The sequence below is a fragment of the Squalius cephalus genome (assembly GCF_949319135.1).
Source record: "Squalius cephalus genome assembly, chromosome: 2".
NCBI classification, from domain to species: domain Eukaryota; kingdom Metazoa; phylum Chordata; class Actinopteri; order Cypriniformes; family Leuciscidae; genus Squalius; species Squalius cephalus.
The window spans coordinates 17,692,549-17,714,922 of NC_137123.1; the positions used below are offsets into that span (position 1 = coordinate 17,692,549).

Below are 22,374 nucleotides of genomic sequence, written 5' to 3' on the forward strand. Positions count from 1 at the left end.
TCCCTTGACAAAGTAAGGGATTACTCTTTAACTTTTCTATAATTTAATTGCAGTTACTTGTGATGTAATTGCATTGAATACTCTATAGACTATAGAACAATTCTATAAAGTGGCTTTACATCAAAATTTAACATCTAATGTTAAAACGTATGTTTTTAATGTAACCTTCTCCCTTGAAATACTTTGGATAGTTCAATAATAATTTGTGCAATTTTACATTGTTTATTTGCAAGAATTAAAAGAGCAGTTTCATGTACATTGAGATTAGTAACAAGTAATGCAATACTACAGTAATCTAATTGCACTACTGTAATTAATTACTTTTTTTTTTTAAGAGTAACACACTTATAACAAGTGAATTCTACAAGAATAAAATATAAAAAGCAAATATTCCATGTAGACTCTAAATGTATAATACTTAGTGTTTTCTTTACAATTCAATACAATATATAATAAAATTATACAAAATAACCAAATTCAATTTATCTTTTCGGCAGTGCAAACATCAGATTTCCAGTACAGTACAACATATATTTCCATTTTTTCTTTAAATCGCATCATTAAAATTGAGACATTGTTGAAAATATTTTAGTATTTTTTTTTATGAAAGGACAGTGAAAACATGATGTCAGCTACTGCACCTATACCATGTTAACTAGAGCAGAAAATGTGAAAAGTCAATGTATAAAGGTTATTTTCTGTAGTTGCAGAGTTGTTTCTCCCTGAAACCAAGTGGAAGAGAAGCACATGGGGTTTAAGCATCACAAGCATTTAAAATATGGACAACACAAATATCTGAACTTGTACCTTGTATATGGTGAAGACTGATCCTCTTCTTGCAGTGATCTGCAGTGAGTTCAGGGGAGCCGCAGTGCTTTTTAAAATGATCCCTTCAAGACACGCCCCCCTTTGGAAAGTTCAGAGCTGGGAAATAGAAACTTAAACTGTGTACTAGTTTTTGCATAACTGAACAATGCAAAAGTATGTACTAAGATAGTGATAATGATATAATGTAATTTGACCCCATTGCATTGTATGTTTAATGCAACGAGTGGGATCTTGGAAATATATATATTTTTAATGTACATTTGCACTAATATACATATATTTACAGACAATAAGATTACACTATTGAAAACATATCTCATGTAAGTGTTATGACTGTTAACTAAAACAAAATATTAAAACACATTTACGTTAATTGATGAATGCATCTGAAATTTAACATATAGCCTAAAAAAAAAAAAGTAAATAAAAAAGCAGTTAATTGCCAAGGCAACATTTCTACAGTATTTTTTCTAAAATTAATTAAAAACAAATATGTAAAAGAAAAAATAAAACTGACAAAAACTTAAGCTAAAATAAAAATGGAAAAGCTAATATGTGATGTGTGTTTGCAGCTTGTTCCTAAAAAGATGATACAAATTAAGTTAAAATCTAATTCAAAATATATTAATAAACACTTAATAGTACTTTATAATAACTTGTGTGCATTGAGTTAAATGTTGTCAGCAGTAATTATTAGAAACTAAAACATTTACACAAAGAAATCTGTCAAATTTAACAGTGTAAATATGCAGTCCATTCAAGCATTTTACCATGACACATTACTTAGACAGTGTTGGGAAGTGTATTTTACTCATTTACTGCTCTGATATGATTTACATGAACAGATTAATATGAGGAATTTCAGAGTAAAAAAAAACTAAAAAAAGGCATTGAACACTTTGACCAAGAATTTTCAAAGACTTTTCCAGACAGTCGCAATTAATTCAAATGAATTTTATAGAGAATATGGCGGGTTTCCATTTGAATGTCTAGGCAGTTTTCCATTGTTATGGTACTAATCCTTATAATTAAATGATTTATATATTATACTTCTTAGTGTACACATTTCTCAAGACAAAAAACAAACAAACTAATGAATATCTAGCAATATTTAGCCAATAAGTACTTTGGAGGAGAAGAAAAAAAAAAAAAAAAAAAAAATCCAGGCCTGCAAATCTCATGAGAAGCCTCTGCTTCAGCTGCATATCTTGAGGAGGAAAACATGTGTTTTCCAGTAAAAAAGGGTGGCGCTCCTCCAGAGCAGAAGTCAGGAAACCGAAACTTATGTCCAACAACTGCATTCCTAATCGCTAAGAAAAATATGCAACGTGTGATGCTTCATAATGACAGGCGTGACAGACTGTTGTGTGTTTGACCGTTTCCTTTTCAAACCAGCTTTTATTATCATCATCATCATCTGCACCATGACGACAGTCAAGAGCAATTCTGTGCCGTAACACAATGATCAGAGGCCAAGAGAGGGACAACACGGACAGGACAAAGAAGAATGAAAACTTCAGGAATGACAGTCAAAGAAAAGAAATCAAATGACGACAGTTGTACAAATAAAAAGAGACTGCAAACAAAGAAAATAGAATCTGTAATTATTACAAAAAGCAGTAAAACTTGCGGTGAAACTGCCGGTTTAACGGAATCGGACGATGACGGGATAGATGTACATATATATATATAAAATTTCCATTAGTCTGGATCCATTCAAGGACAATGAGCAAACGAATTGTCTTCAGTGTGGGAGGAAACTGATGCATCGTCACTTCCCATGTCAAACAGACAAAAAAAAAAAAAAACCCGATAAAAAGTCAAAATAATTGTGTTGAACCCTCAAACTACATCAAAATTACCATCATAATTATAGCTCTAGCTGTCAGTATCAGCATTAGAAGAATTGGTATTATTAGTATGAATATTTTGCTTCATTATGTGATATATATACACAAATATCTGCAATGTTTTTGCATTGCTGTACTCTTGCTGTTTTCCCCCACGCATGTGTTTAAGTACACTTGAAAATAAAAAAGTTTCTTTTTTGTTTCACTGGATTATACAACAAACCCCAAATACGTTACTCATGATCACACACACACACACACACACAGTAGTTTGAGAGTTCTCCCTTGACCTCACATGCCCATTTGAAAACACTCTCACACACATTCACACGCCTCAGTTTGTGGACACCGCTTTTTCTTCACCACGGACCCATAATGCATCTGTGAGCAGGCTGAAAGGGAACATCAACAAACATGTTCCTCCTTTGGAGTCGCGTGCACGACATCACCGCGACCGGTCGGCTTCAGCAGTGCAACGTGTTCTCTGGCTACACTGATGCTTTTCTTTTACATGACTCTCTTGTACAATCCCTCGTGAGGATCAACAGATGTGCTCTTCTGCAGGTTATAAACAATTCGTTTGTCAGTTTAAGTCATTTTAGCGGGTGTTAGTAAGAATATCAGAATGAAGATGACAGTCCTCTCCGCTTCTAATGAGGACAACTCAAGTGTGATTGATTTCAAAGGAATAGTTCATGTAAAAATGATGAAAACTGCTATTATCTACTCGCACTCGGGTTGTTCAAAAACCCACGTTTTGCGGACTTTTTCTGTAAAACAGTTCGTAGGCTGTCAAAAAGACCAAAATGACGACTCAAACGCACCATAAAAGTGATGCATATGTCTTATATTTCATTATTTCAAGTAATACGATAGCTTATTGTGAGGAAGAGACTGAAATTTACACTGCTATTCAATGATAATCTTCCCATGAGCCAAAGCTTGTTTAAAAAAATCGATTTGACGGTCACTGCCTCCAAACGCCAGTCGAAGTTCCTCGCATCGTATAGGTTCAGAAGACTTGGAATGCATAGCTTCACAAATCGCATTCATGACACTTTTTATCATGTGTTTTTTTGGTGCTAAAACGAGGCTGCGAGTAAGCAATGGCAGATCTTTCATTTTTACGCAAACTATTTCTTTAAAATCCACAAACCAAGGCGAGCTCTTAAACTACGTCTCTCACACAAATAATGAGCACTACAGCGCTTCTCTAAACTCACTCACACATTCGCTAATTCACACACACACACACACACGAGCAAACAGGCCTCCATATCCCCGGGATGTTTAAGAAGGGTGACGTCCACAGCCTGAGGAAGACGTGTGGAGCGGGACAGGGATTCAGAAGGGTGTGTTTTCCTAATGCTAGCGTTTACTGACCCATGAACCCTATGGATTAATAATCCCGTGACCACGAGGAATCGAGAGCGACACACAGTGGATGGTGTTGGGAGAGCGTTCCCGAACAATTTGGGTGTCCCTTATTGTCCACTGAGTAGAGCACGGCTGGCGAAAGAGAGAACTTGTGTCTTGATGTACTACAATACGGAAAGAGAAGGGGGCAGCTGACTGAGCTTTCGTTGGTTTGTTTTTCTGGGCGAGGGGAAAGTGAGGGTGTTGTGGAGCATGTGCGTGATTGGGATCAGAAGATATCCGGGCAGGAGTCCCAGTTGCCCTGCTCCTTGGCCTCCCAATATCCCCCTGTGTAGATGTGCGTGGGCTCTCCTGTCGCGGGGTCGACGCGTCGCTCGAACCACATCGCCTTGTAGTTGTCCTGATGACCGCCTGATCGAACACGGACATACAAAAGCAAACAAACAGTCACTTACTTAAAGAAGAGTAGGTACATTAGTGTGCAAGTTACTCAACAGTCTTTTCTACAGAACAGACGACTATTAGAAGCTATTTCAAATGTAGCTAGGAGCTTACAAGACAAACGTTGACTAAACTATCAAATCTAAATGTACACGATCACCTACAATCTCTGATTCAACATCTCGCACTCTACGTTTACACAACAGGCTGAGAAACAGGATCTAAGAAAAGCACATGGTCAATAGAAGAGGAAAAAATAAAGCGAAGAGGGAAACAAATAGTGGTAGAGTTTAGAGGTGGGCGGTATGACCAACAATGTATGTCATGGTCCATACAGCACAATTTTATATTATAGAAGTTGTAGGATATATAACAACGGGTTTTTTTATGGACATTGCACAAAAAAAATGTTATAATATATATATATATATATATATATATATATATATATATATATATACACACATATTACACAATCATGTAATGCTCATTTATGCACAATCCCTCAACATACTTTACCAATTAAGCGTACTTCATTATAGAGAAAAACATATACATGTACACACACACACACACATATATATATATATATATATATATTAGTACATTTTATCTGTATATTTCTTATTACTTAAATACATTTTAATGTCTTTTTTTAATGTTTCTTTTTAGATTTTTCCTCTGATTAATAAATAATAAAAAAATCTAAATAATCGTTAGTTGCAGCCGTAATATATACATATATCTTTTTATTAACTTTTTATATGTTAAATATAATAGTTGTCTATATGTAATATATTTTTATATATTTTTAAAAAATGTAAAGATTACAATAATTATAAAATATAATATACATACAAATAAATTAAATTCTGTTATATATGCATAAATTAACAATTATACGAATATCACTATATAATAATTACATAAGAATATAACATTAATGTTTAACTAAAATAACATTTTTTAAATAGTTTTACATTTTCTTTGGATATTTATTATTAATTATTCATATTCATATTTTTTTAAAGACCACAGAGGTGTGCATATATTGGAAACAAAATGTGCCAAAATTAAACGGTTCAACTCCAGTTTTCTGCTCGATCACACGGCCCAGCTCTATGAGAGGTGAGATATGGAGGGGCTGGAAGGGTTTTGGGTGGATGTTACTTGCTTTTGACCGGAGCTCCATAAGGACCCTCCACTAGAGCGAGAAAGAGCAGAGAGTGAGACAGTGCTCACAGATGGTCAAACTGACCACACGAGATAACATGGCTGGGTGTGTAATGTGTGCTGCTTTATGAGATAATACAGTTTATCAGTGTATAAACCTTGTGTTTGTAATAATTAAAAGGATAATTTGACTATGTTAACACAAACTGTGGTTCTTGTGTTGTTAGCAACAACAAAAGAAGGAATATTGAGAATACTGAGATGAACTAAATCATGAATGTTTTTTGTGCCAATTTTTTCCCTCCTGATTTCCGCTTAAGTAATGTATGATCTGACCCCTTTAAACATGCAGCTCTAACAAATTGCAAATACTTGCTTGAGTATGCCGGCGGATGCGAGCCGTGCAGTGTTTCAGCTGAAGTTGAAGATGGAGGGATGCAGGCAAAGAGAAGAGGGGTGAGAGACATGTTAGCATGCACTGGAGATGTGAACTGAAGAAATGAAAGATTAATGGGGAATGAACTTCAACACTGACTGTAGTCTCGGTCTATACTGCTGCAATTTATGCACTCACGCTGCCCTCTAGTGGAAGTTAAATGTCTGCATCATTCAAATGACCTATTAAGCTATTTTACAAAGTCTTGATTTTGTTTTTGGGCTCTAGTAGAATAAGTTTTCATGCTTGAATATTTAAAACACATTATTTTTCACATATTCTCCATTGTTGCAGCTCCTCTCTTCCCAGTCTGTCAGTAACGATCTGTTTAGTTCCTGTCTCTATGAAGCCCCTCCATCTGAAAAACACACTGTGCTCTGATTGGTCGGCTGAACCAGTGTGTTGTGATTGGTCAAGCGCTTCGAGCGTGTTTGGGAAATGTCCCGCCCCTTACCATAACCACGAGTTTAACACACTACTAACTCACTCAACCAGGCCTCGCCCCATTTTTTTGCGCATGTCTTGAGTGGGAATTATTTAAATGAGGAATATTGTGACGTGTTTGTTCCCGAAAGGAAACGTAAGACCACATAGGAGGCGTTTCAGGGAGTTCAGAAACAGTGACAGTGATAAAGAGAATAACTGTCAGAGTGACTGTGTAACTTTGCTGATCTTTTTCATGCTTAACCAGCAACATCACACACTAAAGAACATTGAAATTGTAAAAAAGCATAATAGGCCCCCTTTAAATATGCATGATGCAAGGAAAGAAATTCAAACAAAACTAAGCAATCGAACTAAGTGTGAAAACAGTCTAAATGACACTACGCAGCTATGGTTTGTGTTGATTCTGCTACTTGCTTGATAGCGAAAGATCGGAGGAAGTTTCATCCATGTCAGCTGATGGAGGGATAGACAGATGGCAAATGAAGATGATTGGATGATAAAGGTGAGAAACAGATTGATTAGGGAGAGGGATGGGATGGTACTTGCTTTTGTAATTCGTCTCAGAGGGCTCACTGGCAATCTCGACTTCTTCAGCTGATCAGAGTTGAGAGACGAGCAGCCGAAAATTAAAAAAGGGGATGCAAATTAAGACAAAAACAAAAAAAGAAAGAATACAATGAGTGAATGGCATTATGGAGGCGGGGAAAGTGCTCCTATTAAAGGAATAGTTCACTCAAAATAAAAATCCTGTCATCATTTACTCACCCTCGTGTCGCTTCATACCTCAGTATGACCTTTTCTTTTATACGTAAGAGTACATTTTTAAAGAAAAAAAGTATTAAAAAACTAGTTTACTTGTTTGTTATTTTTCGTTAACAAAAACTTTTACAAAAAATTTGTTAATTCTAATAAAATAATGCAAACTGAAAATGTAAAAAAATAACTTATTTCAGTTGGTTGCCAGGCAAGATTTCCATATTTCACTTAGTATAATTACTAAATTACAAATAATTTACTAAAATAACCAATTTACTAAATATAACTACATAAAAATAACTAAAATGATCAAATAAACCTCAAATAAAAAACTTAAACTAAACTTAAAAATAAAAAAGAAATTAAAAAAAGTATTGAACTGGAAAATAAAGATAAAAAAATAAATTCAAAATATAAATACATGCAATAATAGTATATTGTTGATACTAAAATAACACTGTTTGAAGCTCAACAGCACAAGTCCCTTTCATCGATTATATGGAAAATCTCCACGGAAGAAAGAAAAAGTCATACGTATTTGGAACAAGATGACAAAATATTCATCTGTAGGTGAACTACCACTTTAATAATATGCAAATAAGCACTATTACAGTGTGTGTTTGTGTGAGATGGGAGAAAATCCAGAAGACGACAATTAAAAAGAGAAAAGATACAGGGAAAACGAAGTAGAACAGGAGTACTTGCTTTTTAGTGGCGAGTCAGATATTGAGTCCTCAATGAGAGCTTGAGGGAGAGACAGAGACAGTCACACGGGAGTGAACGAGAGACGCCGAGAAGGCGGAGGAAACGAGGAGAGACGTGTAGAATGATAAATAAAAGGATACTTTACCCCCGTCTGCTGGCTCCTTACCCTCTTCTGAAGGGCTGGCGGAGCGGTTGGCCTCTCGCTCTCTCTCTCGGCGGACGGTGCGCTGCTTCTCCTCCAGTCGTTGTTTCTCAGCGTTGGCCTCCTCCCAGCGGCCCTGCTCCATCAGACGCTGGTCCGGACGCCTCCTGCTGTCCGTGGGGGCAACACCCTCCTCTGGCTCGTTCAACGTCAACGCCAGTGTTGAGAAGTAGTACATGTTTTCAGCTCCATCCCTGCATTCACAGTGGAGAGAGAGAGAGAGGGGAGGTAAAAAATGAAGGAGGAAAATGAGAAATTCCAGCTGAATTCAAACTTGAGCATCACAACTCGATGTGTCAAAGAACATGCACTAAATACGAAGCCAAGGCTGCAGCTACTCACGAATATTAATTAGGCAATGGCGGTGTTACTTTGTAGTCCGGCCATGTATTCTTATTAATATTCATTACAGGAATAATAGGTGCTCAAACCTCAAGTTAAGCTCAACTGTCAGGGATAATGTTTATTACCCAAAAAAACTTGTGTGAAAAAATAAAAAAATAAAAAAAATAAAAATTAAGGTTAGTGTGAGACACAATGAAAGTTAATGGGGCCAATTTTTTATGGATTTTAAGGCAGAAAGGTGAAGCTTATACTTTTATAAAAGCATTTACATGGATGTAATCAAAATCTGTTTTTCCTTTAAATTTGACTTATAATAGTAATTCATAAGTATTTGTATTTTTTATTTGAAATTTTACTGTTGCAATTCTACTGTACTGTAAAATTGGAAAGCAGTATTTAATAATAATAATAATTATTATTTTACTGAAGAACATTAAAATTACACAACAAGAGTCTTAATTTTTAAGTTTCTCTGTTTTTGACAACAGATTTATAAACAACACTCATTAGAAATGTGTCCCGTGTTGAGTTTTCAAATGCACATAAGTGATCCAAGTTCACAGCGCTTGCAGAGAAGAGTTTGAGTGGAACAGAATTTCAGACGCTTGCGCAGTTCTGTCGGAATGTGTTTTAAATGTATTTGAAAATAGCTTTTTTTCCCCCTCAGAATTACCGAATTCATATGGGACATACAGACATCAATATAAATAGATAAACATCACATCCCTGATCAATGTTCAGTTAAATTGTGTATATTATAATTTTTAGGGTTTTTGGTTTAATGTCATTACGTTGTCGACAGCAAAGCTGTAGAACTGGACATAACTTCACAGTTTAAACATTTTTTTTTTACATCTTGTGGCTATACTTTTAAAACATAAGTTTAATGTTATGAATCGGCACGATTCAGTTTCATGTTTAGTGCCTCACAGTAACCCAGATTTTTGTTTTTTGTTTAAGGAAAAGTAGGGGCAAATGCTGTTCAATGAGCTCAACAGGGTGTTGTTTTAATTGCACGTGTTTGGGAATGTCTTACGGCAGCGGAGTCTTCTTCCACAGCTCTTTGGCTTTGAGCGTCTGATAGACGGTTTTCTGTCGTCCTTCGGCGCCGTTCTCCCCGCCTCTGCTGCTCTGCATCACACGAGAATATTCCATCTTCTCGTCCCACGTCCCGGACAGAACATAGTGCGCTTTCCCCTCTTTATCTGTTACAACCCCCGTGACCTACAGAGAGAGGCATTGCACGAGGAGGAAGTGAAAGCAGACATAAATTAGAGAAGGAGTGTTAAAAAAAACAAAAAAACATGAAAATGTTACAGAGGGTGACAAAACTGACACGTCTGCATTCTGGGAGGACGAAGTCAGTGGAACAGATGCTGACTCACCTTTCTGGCCACGTCTCTGGAGAAGTAGCTGTACGGGGCGAATTTGAGATGACAGCGGTCGCCTGTTCTGTGGTTCACGATGTCTATTTCTCCTGACTGAATCGAGAGAAAGACACAACTGAGCTTATGTATAAAATTAAATGCCACACTATAGATATTGCAATTTAAGGGCAACATTTGTATAATACAAATTTAACTGCACAAAAAAACAGGGTGGCCAGCGGCTGAAAATGATGATTTACGTACATAATTTAAAATGACAGATTACAACATCATTATCCACTGACAAGACCATCAGTTGATTTTGTAACAGACATACAAATCAGCCCGGCGGTCTGATAATGCATAAATAAGTAGACTGTGTTCTCAACCTGATCTATCCAGAGTTTCCCGACGATGATATTGTGCACTGTGGTTGTGACTTTCTTCCAGCTGTAGTGATTGTTACTCTTCTCAAAGATACAATGAATAGAACCTGGAGAAACATACAAGCAATACAAAAATGAGTTGAATGAACTCTTGCTTGAAAATAAGACATTCAAATATCCATTTTTTCATATGCACAAAGTATCATCGACTCATAAACCTCAGTATAGTAACTTAGTATTGTGTTAGAGTATTACACTAAGCACTTATACACTATGTGCTTATGCACTTTGTACCCAACCGTGTAGTGTATGAATTTTATAAGATTATTTTGTCATTCATAATTGGAGTGTTTCAGTCAGGAGCAGTGAGTGATTTTCTCTTAATCTTTTGTTGTTTGATTAACATTGATGACACCGACAGCAGCAGGTTCATTAGACCGCTGTCACTTTAAGAGAGAATGCACTGATACACACGTGCTTTCTTTCTCAACTGTTTATATTCACTTAAGACAAATGACTGTCTACAAGGATATTCGCAATGATGGGCATTTTAACATATAAGTTTGTGTATTTGTTATAACTCAGACACTGTATATACTGTAATGAGTTCTCTTTCGCTGCTTTTAGCACTTCAATGGATACAAATCACTTGTTTTTAAACAGCAATGCTTAAAAACGCATACAGATGATAAGCTTTCGTGACGGCGCAGCACAGCAACGTCACGTGAGCGTAACCGCGATAGAGACGATCGTCCAAAATCTCTACCGGCTGACAAATTTCTACCGGTTAATCTTTCCTACAGGTCTATCGCACACCCCTATGTGAACACACTACTCGCACTATTTATACTACAAAACATCATAGAATAGTGCATAAGTACGTGAACTGGGAAGCACCTTAAGTTTTTTTGCATTACACTTTCTGTTTTATAATGTTTGTTGAGAGAAAAACTCTTCGCTGTTAAATTAAAGCTGCACATGCCACTTTAAAACATGGTGATAAGGTCCAAAATAGCACAAATAGTTACCCAGGGGCATAATGGAGAGATATTTGCCCCTGAACTTGCTGGCCAGGGCAATCTCCTGTCTCAGGGTCCAGCCTCGCTCGGAGATTGCGTGATGAGCCGCAGCAGGAGGGTGATGGCTTACCTGAAGTGAAAGACAGGAAGAAGAACAGATTAGGTTTCAAACCCGCTCCATTTCAATAAGCTGTTCCTCTATCTCAGGATAATCAAAGGCTGATGTCCCCTCACCTGCTCACAGAGGGATCTGTATCCGCTCTCCTGGGCACGGTCCAGCTCAAACGTCTCTCCCAGCAGAGGGTTGAATGGTTTGCCCGTGCGGTGAACCGTAGTGGAGTATGAAGAAACAGTGAAAGCTGCCACGTAGCACATCTGCTCCAGAGAGTTATGGCACTTGGCCGCCCGGTCCAGCAGTTCGTAGTACTCGAGATCCTCTGAGAGACGCTGCAGCATGGACAGGGGCTCGTTGAAGTTCACCTGAGAAAAGAAGGATGCGTTGAAAGCACTGCCATAAATCTGGGCTGTTCGGGATTCTCATAAAGACAGCGATGAGCGTACAGGCATAGGGATTTTGGAGAGTTCTTTTCCGATACAGTTCTTCATGATGCTCCACAGATTGAGAGAGTAATTCGGTTTATCTGGGATACGGGTCCGTCTCTTCCTCATAGGCACCACCTCCTGGGACTGCGGAGACTCGGGATTGGATGCCACAGACTGCTCGTCTAGCTGTGAGAGATGGAAAAAACGGTTCAAACATGAACTTCAGATGTCAAAGGCTACTTTTTCTCTACCTATTTTTGTGCAAATTTTAGCATATTGCATTAAAAAAAAAAAAAACTGGATGGAAACACCAAGATGCGCATAAATTCTAAAAATGTGCATAAAAAACACTGCATGCACTCAATTGAGGTGCATTTTTTTTATATCCGATAAGACGTCGTGCGTAGACTACGATGGAAACACATTTACCGAATAAATCCATTAATGTGGAGCAAAAAACTCACGCGACTTTGCCTCAACAGAGGATGTGATTGGTCCACTGGTTAGTCCAGTTATCCAATGTCATTGCACAGCATCTCAAATGTTGCCAAATTCTGTCATCATCAAAATGATTTAGTATAATTACCTGCCAGAACTGTCTCACATGATTGCGTTCCTAAACATCAGGCATCCGCCTCCGAACGCTAGATAACGTCTGCGCGCTCTGAGGTGCTAGTCATTTATGACATACGAAAAAGGAGCCACAATATCTTCCCTAATTGCAGCAACCTCCGTTTTTATTACAGATATTTTCCCCCAATTTCCCAGGAAGTGAAGATTTTTTTTCTGTTGAACACATGGGACGGAAATGGTGCTTTATTCGCAAATGTTTTATGCGTTTTTGCAATTTTGCGCATAAGTTAACATATCAACTTTGGATGGAATTTTTTTTAAATATATATATCTAGACTGCACATGAAATTGAATTTGGTTCACATACATAAACACCATTTATAAACATAACGGCCTTACCGATGCCGTCCCGTCATCCATTCCCATCTCGCTACTGATTCCGCTGACATTGCTGCCAGATCTCCTGAGAGAAATGGAAAGAGGGTATGAGAGAGCCAGAGTGTGTGAGAGAGAGGAGGAAGGGGAAGGGAAGGCATAGGACACACACTTAGGTCAAGTAACACTTATATGAGATGCGAGTTAAGGGACAGATAGGGATGAGAGTAAACGACTGGAGCGAGGGAGTAAATAAAGACCTGTGATATTTGGGGTCTGCTGGAACGGTGATAAACTCTTGAACGTCCTCGCACGCGTCGAAGAATTCGTTCTCATCGTCCTCGTCACTGGCGTCGCCCTTTACTGGAGCTGAGCCTACAGGACGGAAAATGCAGGAAGTATAATATATTTAGGAAATCTCTTTGTCATATCGGCTGTAGCTATGAGTGTTAAGAGTTTTCAGGATTTCATCTTTCTGGGTGATATATAAAATATTCAACACTGCAAGCATCGCAAAGGTTACATTGAAAATTTTTATTTGCTAATATGCATTTTAATCATTCCTAATTGTAAATTATTAAATGTAAAAAAATAAATAAATAATAATTATTCAATGACTCATTTGTATCGCCCAAACATTTTTCAGTTATTAAAATGTTTTGGTAAAATACACTACCGTATCTTACCAAAAGATTGGAGTCATTAAGATGTTTTTTTAAAGGAATCAATATTTTTATTCAGCAAGGATGTCTTAAATTGATCAAATGTGACAGTACAGACATTTAAAATGTTATTTCAAATAAATGCTGTTCTTTTGAACTTTCTATTCATCAAATAATATTGAAAAAAAAAAATCAGTTTCCACAGAAATATTAAGCAGCACAACTGTTTTCAACATTGATAATCATCATAAATGTTTCTTGAGCATCAAATCAGAATATTAGAATGATTTCTGAAGGATCATGTGACACTGAAGACGTAGTAGTGTAGTAATGATGCCACAAATTCAGGTTTGATCACAGGAATAAATTACATTTTAAAAATCTATTTTAAATATATGTGTAACAATATTACTGTTTTTACTGTATTTTTATTTTTATTTTGATCAAATAAAAACAGCCTTGGTGAGGAAAAGAGAAACATCTGACCCCAAACGTCCAAGCGGTAGTGAATAGGTCAATTTAGGTAAATATTGCTGTTAATTACCATATGGTTCTAAATTTGTGCAAATAAATGAAAAAGATTAAATATTAATCTTCCACGTGTTCATTACTGAAAACCCTGTGTGTTGTGAGGCTGACTCAAACTGACTTGTGACTCAATCTGACTGATTCATTCAAAAGGATTTGCTCATAAGGGTCATTCGTTTTGGCTTCAGACAACACTAGTTGTCTTCTCATTGTTGTGTGCAACTAGTGAAGACAATGCAGTAGAAAGCTGTGTTTATATATTAGTCTCTATCTTAGTTTGTGGCACCCAGTCTTTCTGTGTCATTGACTCTGTACCTTTGTCATCTGTGGCAGGGTTGCTCTGGGAAGGAGGCAGAACAGTCGCTCCTCTGAAGGCTCTCTCCAGATGGTTGTGTTGTTTGGCGAGTTGCTCCAGTGTTTCCTCCAGTCGGACTCTCTGCTCTCTCTCGGCCTGCAGGGCTTTCTGCCAACGCTTACTGTGAGCCTGAGCCAACGATAGGAAGTCCCTGCAGGCCTGGGTATCAGATTGTTAGAGAATCGTTAAGAATACGTTTCACAGAGTGGTTTCTGTGTGTGAAACGGACAACCACAAAGCAAATTCCCTAAAGCAGATATACTGCCTGGTTGCCTTACGTTGATCATGGCGTTGGAGGTGATGCGGAAGAGCGTGGCTCGCTCCGTCACCTGCCGAATCTTTTCACTCGTCTGTCCTTCCAGCCGAACTCCCTCCAGCTCAGACAAGGACCTGAAAGAAAACATAAGAATCAACAAATTGAACGTCACAGACACTTTATGAGCAAAAAGGCCAAATCTTTGAGTGAAAAAATTATAATTTATGTACAATTACAAAAAAGTTCATTTAAATTATTACTAGAATATAAAATTAAAAACAAAACAAAAAATCTAGCCACTCAGCATTTTCCCTGGCCACAATTTTGACATCGATACCATGAGGAAAAACTGCCACTTAGATATTTTAAATATCATCTCATAATTTGGCAGCAGGAATATTAGGTTGCTGTCACTTTAAGACCTGATGCACGGATCCATTATACTGTTACACATGCGTTTTCTTTCTCAAATGTTTACGTTCACTTAAAACATAACTGACTGTTTTTACGTGAATACTCGCCAAGACAAGACCAGCATTTTGACATTATTTTTTGTGTGTATTTGACTGTTTAACACAATAAGCAGCGAAAAAGAACTCTATTTAGTCCTAAGAGGCGGCTTTATGTGCCACACTTTGGCAGTGAGCACAAAATCTGCGGGAATGAGTAAAATTATGATATTGTGTATCTATTCTGTGGAAAATGTGTATTGGATTTCATATGCATCTAAAAATTACTTAGTTTATTATTTCAGATTCATTTTTAAGACTACAATTGAAAAATGTACATACACTATATATAAAATTCACCTATATATGTATTTTTTTGTATTATTTAAATACTTATTATGCACTTGAACAGGGATGGGCAACTTCGGTCCTGGAGGGCCACTGTCCTACAGAGTTTAGCTTCAACCCTAATCAAACACACCTGAACAAGCTAATCAAGGTCCTCAGGATTACTAGAAAATTACAGGCAGGTGTTTTTTTCAGGGTTGGAGCTAAACTCTGTAGGACAGTGGCCCTCCAGGACCAAAGTTGCCCATCCCTGCACTTGAATAATAGTCAAGTGTGTCCAAACTAGTAGAGAAAGACTGACCGCTGAAGCGCAGAGCCGTGTTTGGCGATGAGGTCGTTGCATGTGCTCAGATCCTCCACCTTGCTTCCCAGGGTGCGGAGCGTGGACTGCACCTCTGAGTTTCGTGAGCCTCCACCCTGTCCTGCCGCAGGAGGACTGGACTCGTCCCCGGAATCATCTGCAGAGAACGAAGAAGAAGAAAAAACTGTGAAACGCCTTCCACCGCAAACTGTGTTGAGTGTGCAGTGTTGAGCTATTCTCAAACGTGGTCTCCCGTTCCCAGTGTTAGTGAGGGGCGTGGCTGACCTGATTCGGCCTGCATGCGGAAAGCTTTGGCTTTGGCGAGCTCCAGTGCTGTGATCCACCGCTGCCGTTCCACCTCTGAGCTGGCCTTCAGGTGATACGTCTGCGTGCCGCCATTAGAGATGACGAAATTGCACGAGTCCTCCACCGCGATATTGGCTGTGGCCAGGTTTATGGTGCCCCGACACGTGTGACCCATCTCCGCCTGGGTCCTGGAAGAGCAAGAGAGATGGAGATGAGATGCTGTGTTCAAGATGAAACACTTCATTTCATTTGGTCATAGTTATATACAATTTTAGATGCAAAAAATGGTTTACATGATGTTCCGGCGGCCCCAGGGATGCCAGAATAAGACTAAATGTGTTTCTGACTTGACAACGATACTCAAAAGTCTGGTTCTGCGAGGCTCGAGGACAATCCTCTGTGAGGAAAAACTTGAACAAAAGCCCCCTGACAGCTGTTTTTCGGCATCTGATGTAATATTCATGAATCAGCACTGAAAGGTAAGCATTCGAGAAATGGGTTCAGCTAGAGTTTCTTTTAGTCCTGAGCATTTATGTGACAGAAGATACGTTACCGCTGTTGTCGCAGTATCTGATCTCAGATTGAAAAAGAGCCCCATGTTTACGATCTTAGCAAAGATTCAGACAAATTTGAGACATGAATCAATCCAACCAGCTCCAAGACAAATAAGTCAAATGAGAAACAACAGTACAACATAAAACTTACTGTAAGTCATTGATTACAAATACAAAATGCTATACATTACACGTTTATTGCAAAATATTCAATAAACTAAATTCATATTCATAATGAGATAAGTTGTTTGAGACTGAAAATATAAAAATAAAAGCCAATTCAAAACTGTAATAAATACTATAATAGTATATAAGTAATCCTAAAATAACACTGTTGTAGTAATCCTGTGGTAAGCCGCTCATATGTAAACAGCACCAAATACGTGACGTATAAATAAAGTTTCCATCTCTAACTGTAATTTGCCAACACTGATGAATCACCAGTTCTCAGGATTTCCATGCTCAGACGGAAAAAATGAGACAAGACCAGTTTGGACGGTCCACGACATGGCACAAGACCGATGCCAGGCGATTTAACAGAGGCACAAGAGTCCAGAGCCTGTAACCTATGAAACTGAAATCTCTTACTCGCCCTCTACATTTCCTGATCTCATCTTACACACACACACACACACACACGGAGTGATGAGAAACTGGTAAGAGCTGCCTGCAGGACCAGAGGAAGTGCTAAAATCAAGCCTTAAGTAGAGCGTGTGATCCTCCTTGAACAGAGATGGCCTGTTAATACGGTCACGTGACCCAAACTCACTCAGCCAATCAAAGTGGTCATGTGGAGGTAGAAAAGACAATGTGTACTTGAGCCTTTTATTTACACTGTAATGCCACAGTCAGACCTCCCACACGTTTGACTCATGGTGATTCATGTATTAAAGAATTGTTTAGTCGTTGCAATCACAAAGAACAATTTCTATCCGAATAAAGTTTTTAGAGTAGTAAATAAAAATGTATATTCACTACAGAAATCAGAACCTGATGTTGGAGACAGTGCTTAATAATGCCCTAAACTAAATTATTTAACTAAATGATTGGGAGGTTTCCACTATATTTTGAAAGCTAATTTGTTCAAATATTTAATGACATCCCACAGTAATGTGCTTTTGGGTGTATCAGAAAAGCATCTGCTATATTAGGGAAGGAAAATATGTAGGTTCTTTTTGAACGACGGACAAAATCAGTTTCAATTTAAAATCCGTATTTAAATTGCAGATTGTGTGACGAACATTTAAATGCTACATTTCTAAAGCGTGCAAAATGCTCTTTAACTGCTTAAATACACATTTCACACTGGAAGTATTTGAGATTTATCAAAAGTTACTAAACTAAAAATTGCATGGTTTTTATTTTCATACAATTGATTCAAAAGATTGTGGTCGGTAAGATTTTTGAATGAATTTTCAGCATCATTACTCCAGTCTTCAGTGTCACATGATCTTTCAGAAATCACTCTAATATGATGATTCTCTGCTCAAGAAACATTTCTATAAATCAAGAATTTTTGTGGAAACTTATTCAGGATTCTTTGATGAATAGAAAGTTCAGAGGAACAGCATTTATTTGAAATAGAAAGCTTTTGTAACATTATAAATGTCTTTACTGTTACTTTTAATCAATTTAATGCGTTCCTGCTGAATAAAAGTAATAAGAAAAATACATTTTATTTGTAACACATTTTATATTTAAGCAAAATCCCAAAGTGCTCCAGTTTAAAAACAAAAAGATTTCTCTACTAAAAAGGCGAGTTTAAAGTACTCATTTCTTTCTTTAAAAAAAGGCCTTTCCATTCACAAAAAGGCAGTAAGCATCATAGTTGTGTGCCATCTGGCTCCTGTTAGAATATCAGATGTCTGATAATTCACCATATATCTGTGCCTGCAGATAAAATCAGCTATTTGAGAGATTCAGTGGCACACGCAGCACTTTTTAGTCATTTTCAGCTGAAGCACTAATGTAAATCAGACCTTTTTATTTGCTTTGGCGTGGCTTTAACACAGCATTCATTTAATGACATTTCCGTATTTATGAACAAATACAACATAATAAAAGAAAGCAAAAATAGTGAACATGCGCTCATTAGCCAACTGTTGAGGTATTGGACCTTGTTATGTCATCGTATATATTTACAGAGTTAAACATAAGACCATGAGGGAGGATTTTGAAGAATGTGTTATCCTCTCATCTCAAACTGTTGAGCAAACAGTGAGGATCGCACGAGCAAACACACACACACACACACACAGGCGCTCCTGCACGCTCACATGCCGTATTAATAATTGACAAAGCCCAATGAGATGAATGCAGCTTTACCATTAGATCGACTCAAATCTAATTACGTAAAACGGCATCATCTTACAGACACAGAGATGAAGGTGTTGAGGCTTTTGGCCTGTTTAACATCCACAAGTCCAATCGCTTTGAAGTCGTATGACTTGAGACATCATCAATTTAGCACAAACAATAGACCTCTGGTCTCCTTCCCTGTGTACCGACACAGCTGAGTGTTAGCATTAGCCGTTAGATTTTTTTGGCTAAAGTTTGCAGGCTTCCCTTCTAGTGGCTTTGGCGTTACTGACAGACTGGGAAGAGAGGAGCTGCAACAATTTCAAATATGTGAAATATTTTTATCATTCAAGCATTCAAACCTATTCTAGTAGCAATGCTTGCCATACCAAGAATATCAAGTAATTTCGCTATCTAAATCTTTGCACCTTATCAGATATTGGTGAAAGGGCAAAGAACACTTGACAGCATGACGAATGGTTCAGTAGGACATCAGACGTTCCTATCAGAAATTGGGAGACCTGTTGTCTGACGGAAGCGAAACCGGATTTAAAAAATGTGGTTTCTAGACTTTGATAAATCAACAACATGTCACAAGCTCACCTGTAGTAAGACAGCAAGCCATTGCTCAGGACGAACCATCGCCTTTGGTATCCCTTGATGTAATTAGTCCATTTGAAGAGCCAGCCTTTATAGGTGTCTCCAGGAGCCGGGATGGGTGCTTTGGGCTCCGACATCACGACAGCCCGTGGCTTCACAGTGTCTGACAGGGGTCTGGTTTGAACACAAAGGGTTAAACGGGTTAGTTGACACAAATGCCTGTGTGATTCATCACACCAAGATGGACAAACTCACAGCCTTTCTCTATTCCAGGGCATCTGAAATGTTTACATACACACCCAATTTGTGTTGTTCCACGCCTAGACACATTTTGGTGTTGCCTAAAGGGTTCTGTGTGGGTTGACACTGACAGCACCCTAAGTTTTAGAAACACATCCCAAATCTTGCCAAATAACGTGTGTTATACTTAGTGGATATCATGTCAGTGAGCTCGTTTCGCCTACGTGTCACTCAGTGAACCTACTTCATTTCATTTACAGACACGAATTCAAACAAACCCATTTAAACAACAGTGTTTAGGAGCGTAGTACACAAACACAAACATATCTCGGGCTAGTTTAAACTTTGTTTAGATAGCCTAAACGAGGCCTGTGTGTAGGAGTCATTCACACAAAACTGCGAGTACAAACGACCGTAACACGACAAAGTTTATTAACACCGCTATGAAATACATTACAAACACTCTTAACGTTTTAATAAAAATCCAGTTTCTTATAAGCATATGCATAACGTAAACGTAAAATGACTTTGACGGCTAATTCAGCTAACGGCTAATAAAACTGACGCGCTATCGCGAGACATGGACGAGCACAGTCAAAAACACGAATATACCCGTAAATTAAGCACTTACATGATGATAAATCACCTATAAACCGCTCAAATGCGCGTTTACCCTCTAAAAGACCTGTAATACTGTTAGCGTGAGGGGGAATGTGTGTTAAACTGAAGCTAACTAGCCTGTGCTAACCTTCAATCTCTGTATAATGAGAGAAATCCCGTCAATGAATGCAAAAAAAATCAGATGAAACCTCCCGACAACAACCGAAAACAACACGACAAGACGGGGAAACATGAAATGCCCGGTGTTGACATGATTTAAAGTGTATTAGATCAGGCCAGCTCTTACCTGATCTCTCAATGATCCCCTCTGAAGAAGGAAGTCAGTGACATGAGAAGATCACAGGAGTGAGTTACTCACTCACTCACACACACAAAACTCGCATAAAAGTCACATTATCGCATCTTTCCCAGTTCATAAAACACAGACACCGTCCTGATTCTGGCCAAGACACGTGTAAAAGTGATTTGACTTACTCGTTAAGGACATTTTAGCTGAAACTGATTTGTTTTTCGATAGTAAATGTGATACAATAGTAGCCTAATAATAAATCAGCTGGAGTTACAGTCATTTTACAATAAGCCGATTGTGGTAAATGAAGTGCCCGAGTGGATCATTGTCTTAATAAAAAGGTGGCAACTGTAACATCCTCCTGAGACCCAGAATTATTTTAATTCAGTGAATTTTCATGTCATTACATTGTTTAATTGGAGCATAAGAAGCAAATGGAGGGGAGAACATTTTTGGAAAAATAAATAAATAAACGTATTCATGTGTAGTGGACACCAGGACTCAGTTGTTTAAAAAATCAAAAAGACATGAAATGACATATGCAAACATTGCCAATTTCCATTCACCAATCAATTTTTTGGTTTCAGGATTTTTTAACCAAACTATGGAGATGATTCTCAACAATGTTATGAAAGATATAATGGAATGAATTGATATAACATTTTACTTTATACAATATGTGAGTAAAATAGATACAATACTATACTATATAATACTAATATGCAATACTAATTTGCATATTAATGTGTTCTTGGGCCAACATGTTATTAAAAAATATCATAATGCACACTATTTTGTAATCAATGCCCTGTTTTGTAACAGAAAGTCATATTTTGATTAGAAACCCCATAACATTTTGCTTAGATCTTGATTTATGAGTAACAATTTGAAAATTAGTCAGATTGAAATGATAATTACAAAATATGATCACATTTCCATAAGAGTGCTAAATTTGACATTACATGACATCCATGTGACGTGTATGGTGTCAGAGAAAATCACTCAAATATAATGTCCACTACAGAGGACAAAAGTCTATTCCTGGGTCCCATGATGAAAACACAAGTGTTCAATAATAAACACCTACATGTATTATTCATAATAACCGGAAGCAGTTCTTCCAAGTAATTTAGTTCATTACCAAACAAAGTAACACCCCCCACCCTCCCTCTTCAAATAACAAACAGAAATGATCATTGTTAAACACAATACAATAATTTCCAAAGAGAAAGAGAAAATAAATAAATATAAACAAATGAAAACGTACAAATAATGACGACACTTTATATAATAAGGTTTCATACCTTAAAAATTAATTTGTTATCCCAATTTTTTTCTTTTGTCAAATCAACCTAGATCATTTATGTGGTTCAGATAACATCATATTTTTAGTTTCTGTTGATTAAACCAATCTTCTTCATTGTATTAACTACATTTTTTACATTTCAGTGGACTTTTTTTTTTTTTCATAAAAAACAATTTTAACAATGTGTTATTCATTCAAAAGCAGATATTACATTCTTATACATTCTGTCCCAAAAAGTGCATTAAAATAATACAGTTGTAGAAAAAATGTTTCTGAGATACAAACCTGGAGCGTTAACTTAAGTAACAGCTGTATAATTAAAGCAATAACCTTATACATTTCATTAATCATTTGGTTTCAGTCATTTTGTTTTGACTGCCCACTGTAAATCAATGCAAATTTATAAACAAAAAAAAGCAATGTTGCCTAAAATGTTAT

General features: G+C 37.3%; 2 protein-coding genes across 20 annotated transcripts in view; both read right to left on the bottom strand.

Moving 5' to 3' along the window:
* The window catches only part of LOC307149203 (uncharacterized protein), a gene marked incomplete at its 3' end in the record, with an annotated part of 80,434 nt that extends 79,591 nt beyond the window's left edge, over positions 1–843 (bottom strand). Inside the window, exon 1 of the mRNA XM_079855370.1 lies at positions 808–843. The remainder of the gene's footprint in view (positions 1–807) is intronic.
* A 1,533-nt stretch (positions 844–2,376) lies between these two features.
* On the bottom strand, positions 2,377–20,755 carry osbp (oxysterol binding protein). Of its 19 annotated transcripts, none has more exons than XM_079864147.1 (21): positions 20,628–20,755; positions 19,484–19,654; positions 16,008–16,216; positions 15,723–15,879; positions 14,647–14,758; positions 14,329–14,527; positions 13,084–13,198; positions 12,848–12,908; positions 11,894–12,061; positions 11,567–11,812; positions 11,342–11,462; positions 10,317–10,420; positions 9,946–10,041; positions 9,597–9,784; positions 8,180–8,409; positions 8,014–8,052; positions 7,099–7,146; positions 6,967–7,005; positions 6,046–6,084; positions 5,671–5,700; positions 2,377–4,466 (listed from the first exon to the last, which is right to left on the bottom strand). In XM_079864147.1, exons 2-21 carry the CDS (start codon positions 19,615–19,617, stop codon positions 4,324–4,326), a joined length of 2,478 nt encoding a protein of 825 aa, XP_079720273.1. In that variant the 5' UTR covers positions 19,618–19,654; positions 20,628–20,755; the 3' UTR covers positions 2,377–4,323. The 19 variants fall into 19 exon arrangements, with proteins under 19 accessions (XP_079720273.1, XP_079720272.1, XP_079720271.1 ...); XM_079864146.1 differs by having other exon boundaries at positions 12,848–12,911; XM_079864145.1 differs by having other exon boundaries at positions 8,159–8,409; positions 12,848–12,911.
* Between the last annotated feature and the right edge of the window lie 1,619 nt (positions 20,756–22,374).

What these genes read in the sequence shown, in the direction of transcription:
- osbp (XM_079864130.1), bottom strand. Translation starts at nt 19,617, where the DNA reads ATGTCGGAGCCCAAAGCACCCATCCCGGCTCCTGGAGACACCTATAAA. An exon ending in CTCCGATCTTTCGCTATCAA is followed by an intron (nt 6,085 to 6,966) that starts GCAAGTAGCAGA and finishes CTTCAACTTCAG; the next exon opens with CTGAAACACTGCACGGCTCG. An exon ending in TTATGGAGCTCCGGTCAAAA is followed by an intron (nt 4,467 to 5,670) that starts GCAAGTAACATC and finishes GTGTTCGATCAG; the next exon opens with GCGGTCATCAGGACAACTAC.